The sequence below is a fragment of the Phodopus roborovskii genome, unplaced genomic scaffold (assembly GCF_943737965.1).
Source record: "Phodopus roborovskii unplaced genomic scaffold, PHOROB, whole genome shotgun sequence".
In the NCBI taxonomy this organism is placed as follows: Eukaryota; Metazoa; Chordata; class Mammalia; order Rodentia; family Cricetidae; genus Phodopus; species Phodopus roborovskii.
In genome coordinates this window covers 6,395,114-6,411,617 of record NW_026126459.1, presented here as the reverse complement: position 1 = coordinate 6,411,617, position 16,504 = coordinate 6,395,114, and the positions used below count along the sequence as shown (strand labels likewise).

Here is a 16,504-nt window from a genome sequence, read left to right as displayed (position 1 = left end):
TGGGGAGGGGATGAGTGTGGCTCCCACTGCTCAGAAAGGAACCCAGGTCCCTGGGGTTCAGAGGAGCCCCTGCCGGCTGAGGAGCACCTACATTCCTTCCTGCTCAGCTCCGCTCACTCCAGGCCACCAAAAGGATGCAGTCAGGAAGATGAGCCAGGTTATGGCAGGGGCTGGCCATGAACCTCTGTGTTTTGCCCACTTCCTAAAGTTGGAGGCCCCTAGAAAGCACTCAAGGCCTGGCCACTGAGATGAAGGAGGCTGTAGCAGACAACTAGGTCTAGCACAGGAGACAGGAGCACAAGCAGACGGGGCTAAGTTCTGGACTGAGTGGATCTGAGGACAGCAGTGAGGAACAGGCTCTTGGGAGGAGGGTTTCCCTGGGTTCTCAAGTAGACAACACAGGCCCACAGAGACTTAGTATATAGATAGGTGGGCTAAAGGGTGAGAAGGTCCTGTGTTTCCATGGCAGGATTGGAGGAAGGAGAAACAGGCCAACGCAGAAGTGGTGGCTGCACTCCATCCAACCCTAGCCAGATCACGCAAGTCATGGGTCACAGGTGGGCAGAAGCACACATTCACGGCCACAAGCACAGACAAACGAGCACACCCAAGGGCTGGTCAGCAGCGCAGTGGGAGCACAGAGCTGGCCGCTGCCTGCCTCGTGGAGACTCCCCCCAGCTGTCTAGGATCCCACAACCTGGCCGGACCATGTCTCGTGTGGAGTATGGGGGGCCAACTGGGTGAGCACCACCTCTACGGCCTGAAACTTCTGGTTCTTGGGTGGGATGGGACACATCTTGTAAGTCACCTCGTCGCCTTCCACAGGGACATACTCGCCCTCGATGCTGGTGGACAGAAAGGGAAGGATCAGTGCAGCAGCAGACCAGTCCCCAGACAGCACTGTGGCCCCCTAGCCTCCCTAGACCAGGAGGCCCCTTGAAATTCTGGGGACTGGGAGGAACAGGTCTGGCTCTCAGGACCCCCATGATCTTAGCATAGGACCCTGCACCTCAGCAGTGATTACCAGGGGTTCCGGGGACTGCCAGCTGATTCCTAACTGACCCAGCACTCCTCAGAGCAGGGATAGCCAGCAGGAACACCCACCTCAGCAGCTAGGGGAGGATCAGGGAGACTGGACACTAGAGCAGCCCCTCCCCCAACCAGAAACACGGAAGTGGAGGGGACTCACTCAGAAACATGCACGAAGATGTCCTCAGAACCATTTTCCGGGGTGATGAAGCCATGGCCTTGTGAGCGTGAGAACTGCTTACAGACACCTTTGAACACGGGGCCAGCAGAGGCTCTAGCTGTCCTGGGGAGAGGGTAGGAAGATTGGAGCTGTGGTGTGGAGAGCCGGGCCTGTTTTTAGACCAACAATACTGCCCTTGGGCAGATAACAAAGCCTAGGGCCCAGAGCAGGGCAATGGCCTGCCCAGTGTCTCTCAGTGTAGGGCAAGGGCATCTCCTGGTTCCTTGTCAGTATCCCTCTAAATAGCACCCTCCATCCAGATGTTTAGGCTTAAATGGCTTCCGCTTGTATTTCTGAGTGAAGCTAAGGGTATAGCTCAGTGGTGGAGAGTTTGCCTGCCATATGTAAGGCTCAGGTTCCATCCTCAGAACCAATAAATAAGTTAATTTTTAAAAATCTAAACCTAAGAGGCACCTCAGCATCTCGTGCCAGCTATAGTGCCACCAGTCACTAAGTTTCATGTGCTATGAAGTGTCTGCTATGTCCTTGGGTCACACACAGGACAATGCATGCTTGATATGCCGAGCAGTAATGATAATAAAAGCCTGCACCAGGCACAGAAGTGCATGCCTGCAACCCCAGCATTCACGAATCTGGAGTAAGACCATCAGCACCACTTCAAAGCCTGTTTCAAGGAACAGCCGTGAGGAGGTGGCTCAGGGAGCAAAAATGCAGTTGTTGCCAAGACCAACCACCTGAGTCTGAGCCCCAGAGCCCACTCCTGACAAGTTTTCTGACCTACACACACACACACACACACACAGAGGCTGCAGTAGGTACACACGTGCACACACACCAACAATAAATTAAAACCCTTTGGCTCCCATAGACCTTCCCCATCCGGCCTTACCTAGTCACCCTTCCCCCTGGCGGTCCACCATCCTCCCCTAAAGGTTAACTGTATGCTGTTCCACTTGCAGCACTCAATTCCCTTTATTTTATTTTTGAGATGGTCTAACTTTATGTCTAGGCTATGTATCTCAAGTCCCTTCTTTGCCTGAAGCATCTTCAAACTCAGCTAGGATGTCCTAATTAACCACACCCCAGGCTAAGTCCTTACCTAGTATTCAAAACCCTTGCGAATTGTAGACATGTTTTGTTCATCCCTTAAGTTCCAGTGAGAGCTCGATAACTGTGGAATGAAGGAATGAGTGAAGGGACACTGACCTGGAGAAAGTTCATGGGACCTAGGAAAGGGGAAGGTACTCACGCTGAGTATGTCCTGGTCCTTTTGGTAGGCAGAGGGCTGGGCAGGTCCCGAGGTGCAATACCACCACCACGTTCCCAGACCCTGCTTCCCTCCCTGTGGAAGGGGAAAGTGGGCCAGACAGGGGACTTGGGGGAGTGGAGAGGCGGCACCACTGGGGGTGATGTCGGCTCTGACGTCATGGTGGCGTCAGTGCGAGAGCCTGGAAGGCTCTGGGGCACAGGGGCTGGTGAAGGACTCTGGGATCCTTTTGGGCAGGGCCCAGCCTTGCCCTGCTCAGTGGTTTCACCAGCTATGGACTCCGTCTATGAGAGAAGAGAGAAACACAGTTAAATGCAGCCTGAAAGAGCTCTGGATACTAGACACAAGTTGAGAGGACTGCTGAGGCTAGCAACTTCCAAAGGCATTCTACAGCCCCACCCTGCCTCAGTACCCTCACCAGGAAGAGAAAATAACCAAAATAACCGTGTGTGTGTGTGTGTGTGTGTGTGTGTGTGTGTGTGTGTGTGAGAGAGAGAGAGAGAGAGAGAGACGCTTTAAGCTCCAACACCAAAATGAAATAAAGGATTGGTGAAGTAGATCAGCTAGTAGAGTGCTTGCTGAGCCAATACCACAAAACCAGGCATGGGTCTGCCATAGTGGCCCGTGCCTTTAATCCCAGTACTCTGGAGGCAGAGGCAGATGGATCTCTGTGTTCAAGGCCATCCTGGTCTACATAGTGAGTTCCAGGACAGCCAGGGCTATGAAGAGAGACCCTGTATCAAAAAGCCAAAAAAAGAAAATACATACACACATACACACGCAGCAGGTACAATAGTGCACCTGTGTAATAACCCTGGCACACACAGGCAGCAGCAGAAAGGTTAGAAGTTCACGAAGTTCACCATTGCCCCAGATTCCAAAGTAAACCTGGTCTATGTGGGACCCTGTGTCACAAAAAGAAAAAAGAAAAAAAAAAAAAAAACACAAAACAAAAACAAAAAACAGGACCTGCTTTAGAATCCCTAAATTCAGCTAGTTGTGGTGGCACACACCTTTAATCCCAGCACTCCAGAGGTAGAGGCAGGAGTATGTCTCAGTTCAAGACCAACCTGGTCTACAAAGAGACTTCAAGACAGTCAGAGATACACAGAGAAACCTGTCTCAGAAAACAAAATAAAAAGAATCCCTAAGTTTTTCAGCTTGCAGTTTAATTCTATAATTCAGGGGTCTGGAGGTGGGACATGCGGTGGCCAAGGTTTGGCATAAATGTTAGTGGTTTCAAATGCACACATAGCCCTGGGGCCAGATTTTAAGCCTATGTTTTGGTGACCTCCCAGCAGTGGCCACCTGTCAAGAAGTGTGGGCTGTACTGGCTGAATGGCCCCAGTCAATACTCTTAACCTTTGATGTCATTTCCTGCTCTGCACAGTGGGTAGTGTTGGTTCCTGTTTGTAGGGAAGTTACCCTGAGGCCCAAATGCCATTCAATATGCCACAAAACAGGAGCAGCAAGCACATGGTGAACTCTTGGGAATGTGGTCTATTTTTCATTAATCCAGTTTCTGCCTCTCAAAATGAGGTTGAAGGACCGGGGATGCAGCTCAGTTAAGTGCACTTAGCATGCTCAAAATGTTGAGGTCAATTCCCATCCAGCAGGATGGGGTGGGGTAAGGGAGCAGCCCAGAGCCCCACAAGAGACTGGTAATTCCCCAGGGAGGCGGTATCTGCTGAGATCCAGTGATATAGTTCCTATCTATGAGCATCAGTAGATACCGACCTCATTTTTCTAAGTTATTTCATTGTCCTTCGTTGTGATATTTAGGGTCTTGAAGACCTTGGGAAAACATACTTGTATTAAGGAAGACTAACCCTTCTCATGTCCCACCCTTTCTCCCTCAAAAGTTTAGTTGTCATGGAGCCTAAGAGTGACTGGGGAGAGATGGTGGCCTGCAGGTCTCAGACCTCAGGACCAGGAGACCTCCAGTGCTGCTACTGCTAGCTGCTGACCCTGGGACTCAGTTCCACAGGCCTCAGTTTTCTCATCTGTGCGATGGGACCGACGAACCTTTCCCCTCACTCTCTCACTGGTCACCCTGAAGTTTGGCTGGGCCCTTCCTTAAGTACAGTTACAAAGAAAGGAGCAGGGGCAGGTCCCCACTTTCCCAACTCTTTTCTCCTCCCCTGCATTATCATTAAACCGTCACTGATCTGCGTCTCTAGCTCTTCAGCCATTTTGTTTGTTTTGTTTTTCCAGACAGGGTTTCTCTGTGTAGCCCTGACTGTCCTGGAACTCGCTCTGTAGACCAGGCTGGACTTGAACTCAGAGATCAGTCTGCCTCTGCCTCTGCCTCTCTAGTGCTGGGATTAAAGGCGTGCGCCACCACTGCCCTGCTAAGTAAGAACCATATTGCCCAGGTTCGTTCACCTTCTCCCAATAAAGGCTCCACCACTGAGATTTGCACCCAAGGACCCATCCCCCTTTTCTTCAAACCAAGTCCTCATGTTTGCTTGGGAAAGCTTTCCTACTCCACACTCCCTGTCCCTCAGCCATTGCACGCTTTAGAGGAAAACAAACAAATACAAATGAACAACCCCAACCCCACCCCTAATCAGAAGCTTCAGGCAAACCATGGAGACTCACATGGGCAATCCTAATGCTCCTGAGGCTGGGACAGAAGTTCTAGGAGGCTGTAAATTCAAGGCTAGTCTGGGCTATAGAGTAAGATCCCTGTCTCAAACAAAACTCAAAACTCAAAAAAAAAAAAAATAAATAAAATAAAAAAAGAAAGAAGAAAGAGACAGATAGAAGGGAGGGCAGGGAGGAAGACTGGCTCAAAAGTCAGTGACTTTAAGTAAAGAACATTTAATGCTCTTGCAGAGGACCCCAGATTGTGTTCCTAGCACCCACACCGTAGCTCAAAAGTATCTGTAACTCCAGTTCCAGGGGATCTGATGCCCTCTTCTGGTTTTGATGGGTACTTCATGCACTCTGTAGGGCAAGCCAGCAATCTACCAGCCATAGGATAAAACGTGGGCCCTAAGCAGGCATGAAATACTGCTTCCTGTCACAACACAAATGAACCTGGAGGACACCTCAGAAGAAGCAGTTTCAATAGCACACATCGGGTGGATTTGCTGTCGGGGGAGGGGGATGTGGGTGACTAATGTTAGGTCGTTTCTTTTAGGGTGCTGACTACTAAAAAAACCTTCATTCAGTAAGCACTGTAGTAACAGTCGGTGAATCCACTGAGGTTCGTGGGTTTGTTTGTTTTTGTTTTCCTGGTGCTGGGCATGGTTGCCAACTAGGCAAGCTCTGGACCACTGAGCTCCACCCCGATTCCAAACAAACTATATAAAGATGAGGCAGGCACCAAAGTCCCAGGGTCACCCAGCCGGAGAAGCTCTGTTCCCAGGCCCTGGGTCCCCTCTTGGTGAAGGAGACGTAGTGGAGACATCCCTGCTTCCTCTGTGGGCACCGGGGCCACTGAACCTCCCCACTACAGTTTCCTAAGGCCTGGTGGCGTGCTGGTCATCAGCAGCTAGCACTGGGAGGTGAGTAGCCGATGAGATTGGGAGGAGCCACCATGGTTTCCAAGGAGGGGATGACAGTGCCTGCAGGGCGCCAGCAACACACCAGTGAGCTGCCAGTGAGAAGGGACGTCTCACTGCTACCAGGGCGAGCTCTGGAAGTGACTCAGAGGCAGCAGCAGGGCATGGGGCAGGCCTTCCAGGGCCGGGCCTCATCGACCCAGGTAGGGAGCTGAATGGGAACAGGTCCTCCCTCCTCAGCGGCTCTTCTGAAGGACGTAAATGTGGGAGTGCTGGGAGGGTGCTGCACCCTGGGGATTTAGGTCCTTAGATAGGACTTGTTCCTGACTGAGGGTCCTCTATTCTCCTACCCACCCCCTTTAAGGACTGTTCCTCTGCTCCTGGCTGGCTTCGCTGTCCCACAGCTCCTTTTCCTTGGTTTAAATCCTGCAGCACTACTTAAAGCTAGTGTTATTACCCCACTTTACAGACAAGAAAACTGAGACTCAGGTTAAATCAATCAAGGGCACAATGTCTGAGGCAGAATCTAAACCAGGACTGACTGACTCTGGGGTTTCAAAGTGGTAAGTCATGACACAGAGGGGTGTGTGTGTGTGTGTGTGTGTGTGTGTGTGTGTGTGTGTGTTTCACATGATGTGTATGCATGGGTGTGAAGTCCACAGGTTCATGTTGAGTGTCTTCCTCATTTGCTGGCCACTTTATTTGTCAAAACAAAGTGTTGTTCTCTAAGCCCAGTGCTCACTGGTATGGTAGCCAGTGAACTTCAGGGATCCCCCTGCCTCTACCCTCTAGTGCTGGGTTACAGAGTTACTCTGATGGGCTTGGCTTTTTGCATAGGTGTTGGGGATCAAACTCAGGCTGCCCTGCTTGAATAGCAGTTACTTTACTCATTGAGTTAACCCCAGGCCCCCTTTTTGCTTTTTTTATTTGGAGTTGGGGAGGGTTAGAGTCTCACTATACCAGTTGGCCTGGAACTTCCTATGTAACCCAAACTGGTCTAGAATTTACAATCCTTCTGTCTCAGCCTCCCATGCCCTGGGATTATAGGCCTTCTCCACAACGCCTGGCTACTTTTACTTCTTCTTTTTAAAGATTTCTTTTATTTGCCAGGCAGTGGTAGAGTACGTCTTTAGTCCCAGCACTCGGGAGGCAAAGGTAGGTGGATCTTTGTGAGTTCGAGGCCAGCCTGGTCTACAGAGTTCCATTACAGCCAGGACTACACAGAGAAACCATGTCTTTACCCCCCCACACACACAAAAAAAAAGATTTATTGGTTCAGGCGGTCGTGGTGCACATCTTTAATCCCAGCAACCTTGAGGTAGAGGGAGTCAGGTCTCTATGAATTCAAGGCCAGCCTGATCAACAGAATAAGTTCCAGGACAGTCAGGGCTGCACAGAGAAACCACGTCTCAAAAAAAAAAAATTGCTGTTTTTAATTACATGTATATATGTGTGTGTTTCTGCATGTGTCATATATGAATGCAAATGTCTACAGAGTGCAGATGAGGACAATGGATCCTCTAGAGATGGAGTGACAGGCAATTACAGCCTTAAACATAGATGCTAGGAATGCAATCCAGGTCCTCTGGAAGAGCAGTAACCAATCCTAACTATTGAGCCTTCTCTCCAGTGTCCTATCCCCTTTCTTTTGAGACAAGGTTTTATGTAGTTCATACTGGCCTTGAACTAGGTTTGGAGTCTTTTTTTTTTTTTTTTTTAATGAGAGCTCCACTTTTTGAGCTGGTGGTGCACGCCTTTAATCCCAGCACCTGGGAGGCAGAGGCAAGCAGATCTATGTGAGTTCAGGGCCAACTTGGCCTACAGAGCTAGTTCAAGGACAGCTAGGGCTGTTACACAGAGAAACCCTGTCTCAAAAACGAAACAAAACAAAAAAAATCCCATAAGTAAAATAGATATTTTAAAAATGCTTATTCAATTTGACTATACATGGTAGTATGCACATATGTGTGCAGCACCCACAAAGGCCAAAAGAGGGCATCAGATTCCCTGGAGTTAGAGTTACAGGTGATTGTATTGTTTTTGTTTGTTTTTTGAGACAGGGTTTCTCTGTATTGCTTTGGAGCCTGTCCTGGAACTCGCTCTGTAGATCCACCTGCCTCTGCCTCCTGAGTGCTGGGACTAAAGGCATGCACCACCAACACCTAGCTAGTTACAGGTGATTGCAAGCCACCTGAGGTGTGTGCTGGATGAGCCATTGCTCCAGCTCCTGAACATGTAGCCTTATGGTCAAGGATGAACTTTGGACCCTCTGCCTCCACTCTGAGTAGCAGGATTGCAGGCTGAACAATGAATGATGCTTTGTCAGGGCTCTACCCTGTCTGAGACCAGGAAGGCACCCGAGTTGAAAAGCCCATGAGATACCTAGAGAGCCCAGGGAGATGAGAAGGAGAAAATATAGAGCCAGCCTCCAGAATATTGATGCAGGAGAGGACAAGTGGCATCAAGGCTTTCATTGTTTGGATGCCAGTACACTATGCAAAAAGCCTTTTGGGTCTTTTGTTTGTTTGTTTGTTTGTTGCTTTGTTTTTTCTTGGGGCACAGGAAGTAGCCAAGTCTAGCCTTGAATGCCTAATCCTCCTGCCTCCACCGCCTAGATCCTGGATTATTATAGGTATCATCATCACACCTAGTCTATATGGGATAACACCCATATGAGGTTCAGAGCATGACCCATCATGAATAGGCATGTCCTTGGCCATGCACAGTGGCTCTCCATTCCCTACCTGAAAACCAAACTAACAGACCATTTCTGCAATGGTGGGACCAGAAAGAGGCAAAGCCAAAACATCAGGACTATCTGGGGATAACCCAAGGTGTGATGCAATGTCATGGGACCATGACACTCAGGACAAGCGAGTCAGCCTTGGCAATAGGTGACCAGAGCCAGCTGGAACTTGGCTCCAATCCTCAGATCCTTCTTTCTAAAAACTGGGGTACTAGTGGCTATCTTGACAATGAGAATCCCCTTTAGTGTGGCACCTCAGTGAAAGCAAGTGGCTCTGCCATCAACACTATGTGACCTGGGACAAGAAGCTGTCACTCTCTGGGCTTTATCTTATCCCTAGACACACGAACCATTGCTGATTCAGATGACTAATGAAGGCTAGCCTAGCTTTCCTCTGATGTTAAATACCCATGTGGGCATATGCAAGGAGACAGTTCTCAACATGTGTCCTACAAAATCTACACACACACACACATACCGACACACACAATAAAACTGAATAAGAAACACTAGGGCAATATATACCGGAGAGACGGCCTTAACCATAAAGTGTCCCTCCCCATCTACTGTGGAATATGAGACTCGCTGTCTAGTCCTCATTTGACAAGTCTCTCCCACCCTCTATCATTTTAGCCACCTGTCAGTCTCTTGTCCCATTTGTGCCTCATAAGAAGTCTAAATAGTAATTACCACCAATGTACCCACTGAGGTCCAGAGGGGTAAAGAGACTCAATGAAGTCACCCAGCTGGCCCAGTAGCCCTCTTGAGCCCCAGAGAGGCTTAGAAGAGGGGTGTGAAGCTGAAGTAAGGTGAGGAAACCCTCAATTTCCTGGACAAAAATCTCCCACCTGGGGCCTCCCCCGGAGAATATTGTACAGGACCAAAGAAGAACTGGGGAACCAGGATTTGGGGACTATTTCTGGTGCTGTGCTGACTCAGACCATGACCTTGGGTGAATCACTCACCAACTCTGTGAGGCTTAAAAACAATTCCCCCAATAAAAGTGTTCCAGCCTCAAGTCCCCATTATGGGGGCACCACTAGGGAGGAATGGGTGCGTCTGTTTAAAAACAGAGAGGCAGGAGACACAAGAAAGATGTGAATGCTGGTTGAATGTCTTAGGCTTGTCTGTGCTGGATCCTGGAAAGGCGACACAATCACCCCCCTCCCCAGCTTCTCAGACACTCCTTAAAAGACATCAGTGCTGAAAGCTGCCCTTGCAGCTGGAAGTGACCTAATTAAACCTGATCCCTTTCTTTCCTTCCCTTCCAAGGTAGGTGTGTGTGTGTGTGTGTGTGTGTGTGTGTGTGCGCGCGCGCGAAAGGGGCTGTCCCAGCCAATACTAAAAACTAATTATTTAAGTGACCCTTACTCATCTCCTGGTCACATGTCTGGGCAGCTCTGGGGCTGTTGTTGCTAAGGTTTGGGGTTTCTCTGGCATTAGTGGGGGAAGTAAAAGCCAGGATATCTCCTAAAGCCAAGTTCATAGACAAACTCTACCCCTACCTGACTGTGTGAACCTAAGCAAGTCACCTTTCCATTCTGGGTCCCCTGGAGAGAGGATCATACTGGCCAAAGTCACACACAGTGGCAGTGGGAATGCTCAGTGTGATCTCAAAGTCCCTAGGCATCCCAAGGTGTTGTCACCCCCTGCCCTGCCCGGCGACTATCATTTGTGTGTAAGGGGAATGTGTAGGCCCACCCCTGATTTTACTCCCTCACCTTGCTGTGGATCTCCCCTAAGCTATTTGCTCACAGGGCTCTGGGTCCTGGGCACCAAGCTTGTGATAGTGACTGTGATAGCTGTTGGTTCAGAGCACCCTCTGCTGGGTATCACCTGTAAAGAGGGGGTGCACTTAGGGTGGGGGGTGCACACTGCCTTTGGATGGGCTGGCAAATATCCCTATTGTCTTTCCATCCCTGAGGGTCCTTGAGGGCCACAAGGGAGCCCTCTCCCTAGCAAATAAGCACCTTCAGATTTTGTCCAGCTCTCTGTCCCTGGGCTGGGACCCTTTGCAGCCAGCTTCTGTTTGCACTAGTTGTGTTTTTTGAAGGTGGGGCCAGATAGGCAAAGATGGAAAACAAGGCAATGTGGGACAAGAATGGGAATCTGGACACTCACACCCACAGACCTCTGGGATGCAGTCAGGGTTGGGAAAGAGCCCCCCACAAGCCCCCACATGAGGCCTGGAAATCTTCCTTCCCAGGAAAAAGCCCTGCCTGACTGGAGGGCATCCAGGCAACCCAGTGCCAGCCTGTCAGAAAGGGTATCCGCCCCCCACCAGGCACACGTCCTTCTCCCCTCCCCCCAGCCCCAGTGGATGCAGCAGTTCACACTCTGGATTTATTATTGTTCTCACTCCGGTCCCCCTCCTCCCTGGAAAGAGCCTGCAGCCTGGCAGCCTGGCAGGAACCTGCTGTCTGCTGTGGGTGCCAGCATCGCCCCTTATCTCCACTCAGTATCCCTGTGCCAGGGTCAGATCCCTCAGGGGCTTGATGCCAGCCAAGGCCAACCTGAGTCCTTGCATCCACAGCAAGGTGGCCTGTCACCCCTGCCCTACAGTGGGTTGTACCCAGGTAAAGGGGGAGGTTAGAGCTAGCCTAGCAAGCATGCAGGGGAGAGCAAGGACTCAGTGGGGTGACATAAAGGCAAAAATAACATGGAGCCATCCCTCCAGCAAGTTGACACAATTATCTCTGCCACACCAGGGAAAAATAGAGTGAGGAGAAGACAGCTGCTCTGGGACCCCTGCTTGCCCCAGGCAGTCCCTCTCCTCTACCCTGGCCTCAATACAGATTCCAGGGGCAAGATCTAGCAGTGCTCCAGACTGGCCTTTTAGGGTCTGAAAGGATCCATGGCTTTCCCTCACCCTGTTCCCATATTGGAGGCTGCGGCTTGGCAGGAAGCTGCTGTTGTTAGCCTCTTAGCCCAGACATGAGTGAGTCCCAGACACAGACATTCACATGCATTGGGATGCGAGGGAGCCAGTCCACCTTGGCTTTTCTCAAGGGTCAAGAGGAGAGAAGGGAAGGGCGGTGGGCTCCTGGGCATCCCTCTAAGAAGGGCTGGGGCTAGTTCAGCTACGACCTTTCCAGCCTCACTCCACACATCCTTTCTTGGTACCAACCACCCTTGCCCCTGCCTCTGCTACAGTTTCCATCACAAGCTTCCTTCAGGTCCCCCATGCTGCCCCTTACCTCGCCCTGGCAGCGGGGGGCCAGGCACTGCCTCCTGTAGTGGGCAGCGCCCTATCTCCGGACTGCGGAGCTGGCTGGCAAGGGTCAGGTCTGGATGATGTACTCAGTGGCGTGTGTGTGTGTGTGTGTGTGTGTGTGTGTGTGTGTGTGTGTGTGGTGTGCGGGAGGCACCTCGGCCCCTCACTCACTCACACACGCCTTCCCTGTGACGTCAGGCTATGCAGGAGGGAGGGACTGGGATGGGAATTTGTACTCCCAGCTTAAAGGGACACTAGTCTCTCTTCTCTGGCCCATGCACCACCTCCTGAGCTAGGCCAGTGCTGGGTGAGTGGCTAAGCTGCTGCGTCTGTGCTTCCTCTTTTGGAAAGTGGCTTTTATTGCTGGACCAAGGTATAATTTGCCCTGCTAGGTCAGGGTAGCTGCTGGGGAATGAATGCAGGGGAGGAAGAGCTAGGGCCGATGGCAGGCATTCCTGATGACTGGGGAACAAATAGAGTGCAGAGTGAGCATGTATATGTGTTCATACTGGGAGGTCCTGCAGCGTGGGAGGATGCAACCTGGAGAAGGAAGGAGGCCAGAGGAGAGAGGAGACCCTCTGGGAATAAGCCAGGTTCCTAGGGACTCCCAGATATTCTATTCCCCTATCCCCACCTCCCAGTCTGACTGAAGCCAGGAGTTGGTGCTGAACTCTCTTGTCCCCTCCAAGAGGATCTGAGATCTCCAAGTAAACAATGCTCAAATCTCTTCAGCACACATTAGATTCTTGGGAAGGGCTATATATCCAGTGGAAGAGACATCTAAAAGAGTAACAACATCTCTCTGTTTCCTACACACATATATATGCATGCACATGGGGCATGAAACAGGGGCAGGGAGATGGCTGGGAGGCTCCTAGGAAAGAGGCAGACTCAGCAGATTCAGCCCAGGCAGTTTAGGTCTGGGTTCTCTCTTCAGACAATCCTGGATTTGGCTCTCAGCCCTTAGGACTCAAGTCTTCCCCAAGAGGACAGCTAAGGCTCAACTGTTTATGAACTCAGGGCCAGGCTGCAGGGGGCCTCCATAGAGGGGCTTCTCTGCCTCCCTCCTGTCACTTCTCTTCAGCTTAGAAAGAGGTCTTCTCTGGTGTCAATTTGGTACTACTGAGTCACAAGGAGGGGTCCTGTGAGCGGGCACAGACCAGTAAGTCCTAGCTTTCTGGAGGGTGGGATCAAGTTTGAGTCTACCCCAGGCTACCTAGACAGACCCTATCTCAAACAAACAAACAAACAATCAAACAAGAGCTCAGTAGTTAAGCTGCTTTCCCAGAGGACCTGAGTGGTCCCCAGCACCCATGTAGGGCAGGTTACAGATGCCTGCATCTCCAGCTCCAGGGGACTCAACTCACCTGCACACATACGGCAGATACTCACATAGACACGAATATATACATACACATACATAAAAATAATTTAAAAACTCAAGCAGACAAATACTGGAATGAAGATAAAGAGATGGAAAGGAAAGGTAAGAAAAACAAAACAAAAATACTAGTGAGGGCAGTCAAGGTGCACTGAGGGTTCTTCTGTACCAGACACTGTGCCTTCCCCTTTCTTATACACTAGACAGCTTCACTTATTTTTGTACTGGGGAGAGGCAGTCAGTAGGGAAGAAGAATTTGCTTGCTTGCGTTAGTCACCTGGTTATAGGAGCGTGGGATGCAACTCCATGCATGCCACGTGCCTAGAAATGATTTTGTTGTTGTTGTAGTGGGTTTTTTGTTTGTTTGGTTGGGCTGGTTTTAGGCAGGGTCATACTAGAGAGCATTGGCTGGCCTGGAACTCACAGAGACCCACCTGCCGCAGCCTCCCAAGTGCTGGGATTAAAGGTGTGAGCCACCACTGCTGGGCTCAGTCATGTCAACACAGGAGAGACTGATGTTGGCCCACAATGAGGGGCCTTCCTCTCTTTTTCGGTTGCTGGAGAAAGGCTGGAGAGATAGCTCAGTGGTCCTGAGCTCTGGGGTCCTGAGTTTAATTCCCAGCAACACCTGGTGGCTCACAGCCATCTATCTAGCAGGCATATATGCAAACAGAGCACTCATGTACATAAAATACATAAATAAACCTTAGAGAAACAAATTGTTGCTTCTTTGAGATAGGGTCTGGCTGTGTAACCTAGGTGGGCCTCAAGCTGGTGACAGGCCTCCTTTAGCCTCCTGAGTGCTGGGGTTATAGGTGTGTACATACATATGTGCTACTTAGTTCTTGCCTCACTGTTTTTGAGACAGGGTCTCGTGTAGTCAGGCAAGTTTTGAACTTGCATTATAGGATGACTGTAGACTCCCGAGCCTCCTGCTTCCATATCCCAGATGCTGGGGTTACAATCATGTGGTACCATCCCCACTTTTTCTCTTCTTTCCACCTACTTTTTCTCTTGCTCCTCCTATCATGGGGCTTCATTGTCTACAGCTCAGAGGTAACAGAGGGACAGAGCAGAGCCCTGAGCTGGCCTTGAGCTTATAGCAATCTTTAAACACATTAACTTCTCACAGAGGAAGGTGAAGCTGCGATGGAAACCTGTAACTTTTCTTTGCTTGCCATCCATGTTCCCACCTTCTGGGACCCGCTTGGTGTCACATGGTAGTATGACCTTAGTCTCCTCTCTCAACCCCAAGGCCTTTAGCCTAACCTGGCCCAGGAGAAGCAGTGACCAGAACTGGGTTGGAATATTGGTACCTGGGCCAGCTATCTTTCCAGTGGCCTTGAACTGAGTGATGGATTCAAATGAAGCAGGTCTGCCTGAGCCTTGAAAGGAATTGTGGGGAGAGGTCCTCTGCTCAGCTGGGCAGAGGGATCCCTCAGCAGAGCAGTAGGAAGGGGTTGATATGACAGGAAAAGTGAAGGGAGTCAGTATTAGGAGCTGAGACACAAGGTGGGGGCGCATGCGTCCAAGGCCAGTTCAGTGGAGGCTGGGATTCCATTGTGGAGCAGGGTAAGTCCAGGGCCAAGGTTTTGATCCCTCCCTTTGCATCCAATTTCCTTTCTGTCCTTGCAACTGATAAACACAAGCTGGGGCTGCCAGGCAGCAGGGCACAGTGAATGAAGGAGGCTGGTCCTGGTTTGAAATAGCGGGGTGATTATCTCCCCACGCACGGAGAGGGCACAGCTGTTCATTCAGGAAGTGAGCAGCACAGACACACCCACCCACCCACCAGCCGCTGAGTAACAAAGAAATCGTCTGCTTGCATCTAGGGGCTCTACGGGAAGGCTATTTTTGTGAACAGCTGAGCATTTAAAAGCTCTTCTCCTCGAAAGCCTTCCTCGTGGTGGAGAAGCCCACAGAGAGGTGAGCAGAGCCAAACAGCATCGCAGTCCTTTGGACCATATCTCACTCTAATTTCCTGCTGTAACCAACCGATGGTGCCAGCCCTGGACCTGACATCTACTGACTTAATCCTTCATTGCACACAGACCCCTGTGGTGTCCATACACGCAATAGATAGATAGTAGGAACTTTAAGAATCTTGCCCACCCAGGTATAGTGGCTGATAGCTATAATCCCAGTACTCAGGAAGGTGAGGCAGGAGAATCACCTGGAGTTTGATTGAGTTTTAGGTCTGCCTGGGCTGCCTCAAATGAAAACAAACAAGAATCTTGCCCAGTATCTCATAGCTGATATTGGAGCTGGTATTAAATGCAGGGTTCAGGGGGCTGGGAAGATGGGTCAGTGGTTAAGACAACTGGCTTCTCTTCTACAGGTCCTCTGTTCCTGGCACCTACATAGTGGCTCAAAACTGTCTATAACTGTAGTTCTATAAGATCCAATGTTAGCTGGGTGGTGGTGGTGGGTGCACGCCTTTAGTCCCAGCACCGGGGAGGCAGATATGGGTAGATCTCTGTGTTCCAGGAAAGCCTGGTCTACAGAACTACTTCTAGGACAATCAAGGCTGAACAAAGAAACCCTATCTTGAAAAACAAACAAAAAGATCTAATGCCCTCTTCTGGTGTGCAGATGTATAAAAAAACAAAACACCCATACACATAAAATAATGAATCTTTTAAAAACGTGGATTTCAGTAAGGCATGATGCTGTATGCCTTTCACCCCAGCACTTGGGAAATAGTTTGAGTGCAGCCTGAGCTACATGGTCTTACTTTATCTTGGGAAAAAAGATTCACAGGTTCTGGCTGTTACATTCTTGTTCTTTCTGCTGTGCAGAAAGTACCTTTGCAGTGGCTTCTTATTCCCTGAGCACTCATCTCCTCTGCCATGGGACTCATCTTCAGCCTTCGCTAATATTTTTGCCCTGTAAATTAGGATGGTTCTTTTTCTTGCTCTGGCCCCACTAATCTAAATACTGTTCTGCCAGACAAGCTCTCTCTCTCTCTCTCTCTCTCTCTCTCTCTCTCTCTCTCTTGTTTTTTTTGAGACAGGGTTTCTCTGTGTAGCTTTGGAGCCTGTCCTAGAACTAGTTCTGTAGACCAGTCTGGCCTCGAACCTCCAGAGATCCACTTGCCTCTGCCCCCAAGTGCTGGGACTAAAGGCATGCGCCACCAATGCCTGGCTACCAGACAAGCTCTTATTCAACACTTATAGG

The 16,504-nt window shown here is 50.2% G+C and overlaps 1 protein-coding gene across 1 annotated transcript; it reads right to left on the bottom strand.

Moving 5' to 3' along the window:
* Positions 1-407: 407 nt before the first annotated feature.
* On the bottom strand, positions 408-12,177 carry Csdc2 (cold shock domain containing C2). The gene is made up of 4 exons (XM_051189456.1): positions 11,930-12,177; positions 2,460-2,761; positions 1,190-1,312; positions 408-845 (listed from the first exon to the last, which is right to left on the bottom strand). The coding sequence occupies exons 2-4, from the start codon at positions 2,636-2,638 to the stop codon at positions 683-685; spliced, it is 465 nt and encodes a 154-aa protein (XP_051045413.1). The 5' UTR covers positions 2,639-2,761; positions 11,930-12,177; the 3' UTR covers positions 408-682.
* Positions 12,178-16,504: the final 4,327 nt, after the last annotated feature.

Coding starts and splice junctions, on each gene's coding strand:
- Csdc2 (XM_051189456.1), bottom strand. CDS start 2,638: ATGACGTCAGAGCCGACATCACCCCCAGTGGTGCCGCCTCTCCACTCC. Junction 1,313..2,459: donor AGGACCAGGACATACTCAGC/GTGAGTACCTTC, acceptor CCCTCTCCCCAG/GACAGCTAGAGCCTCTGCTG. Junction 846..1,189: donor ATCTTCGTGCATGTTTCTGA/GTGAGTCCCCTC, acceptor TCTGTCCACCAG/CATCGAGGGCGAGTATGTCC.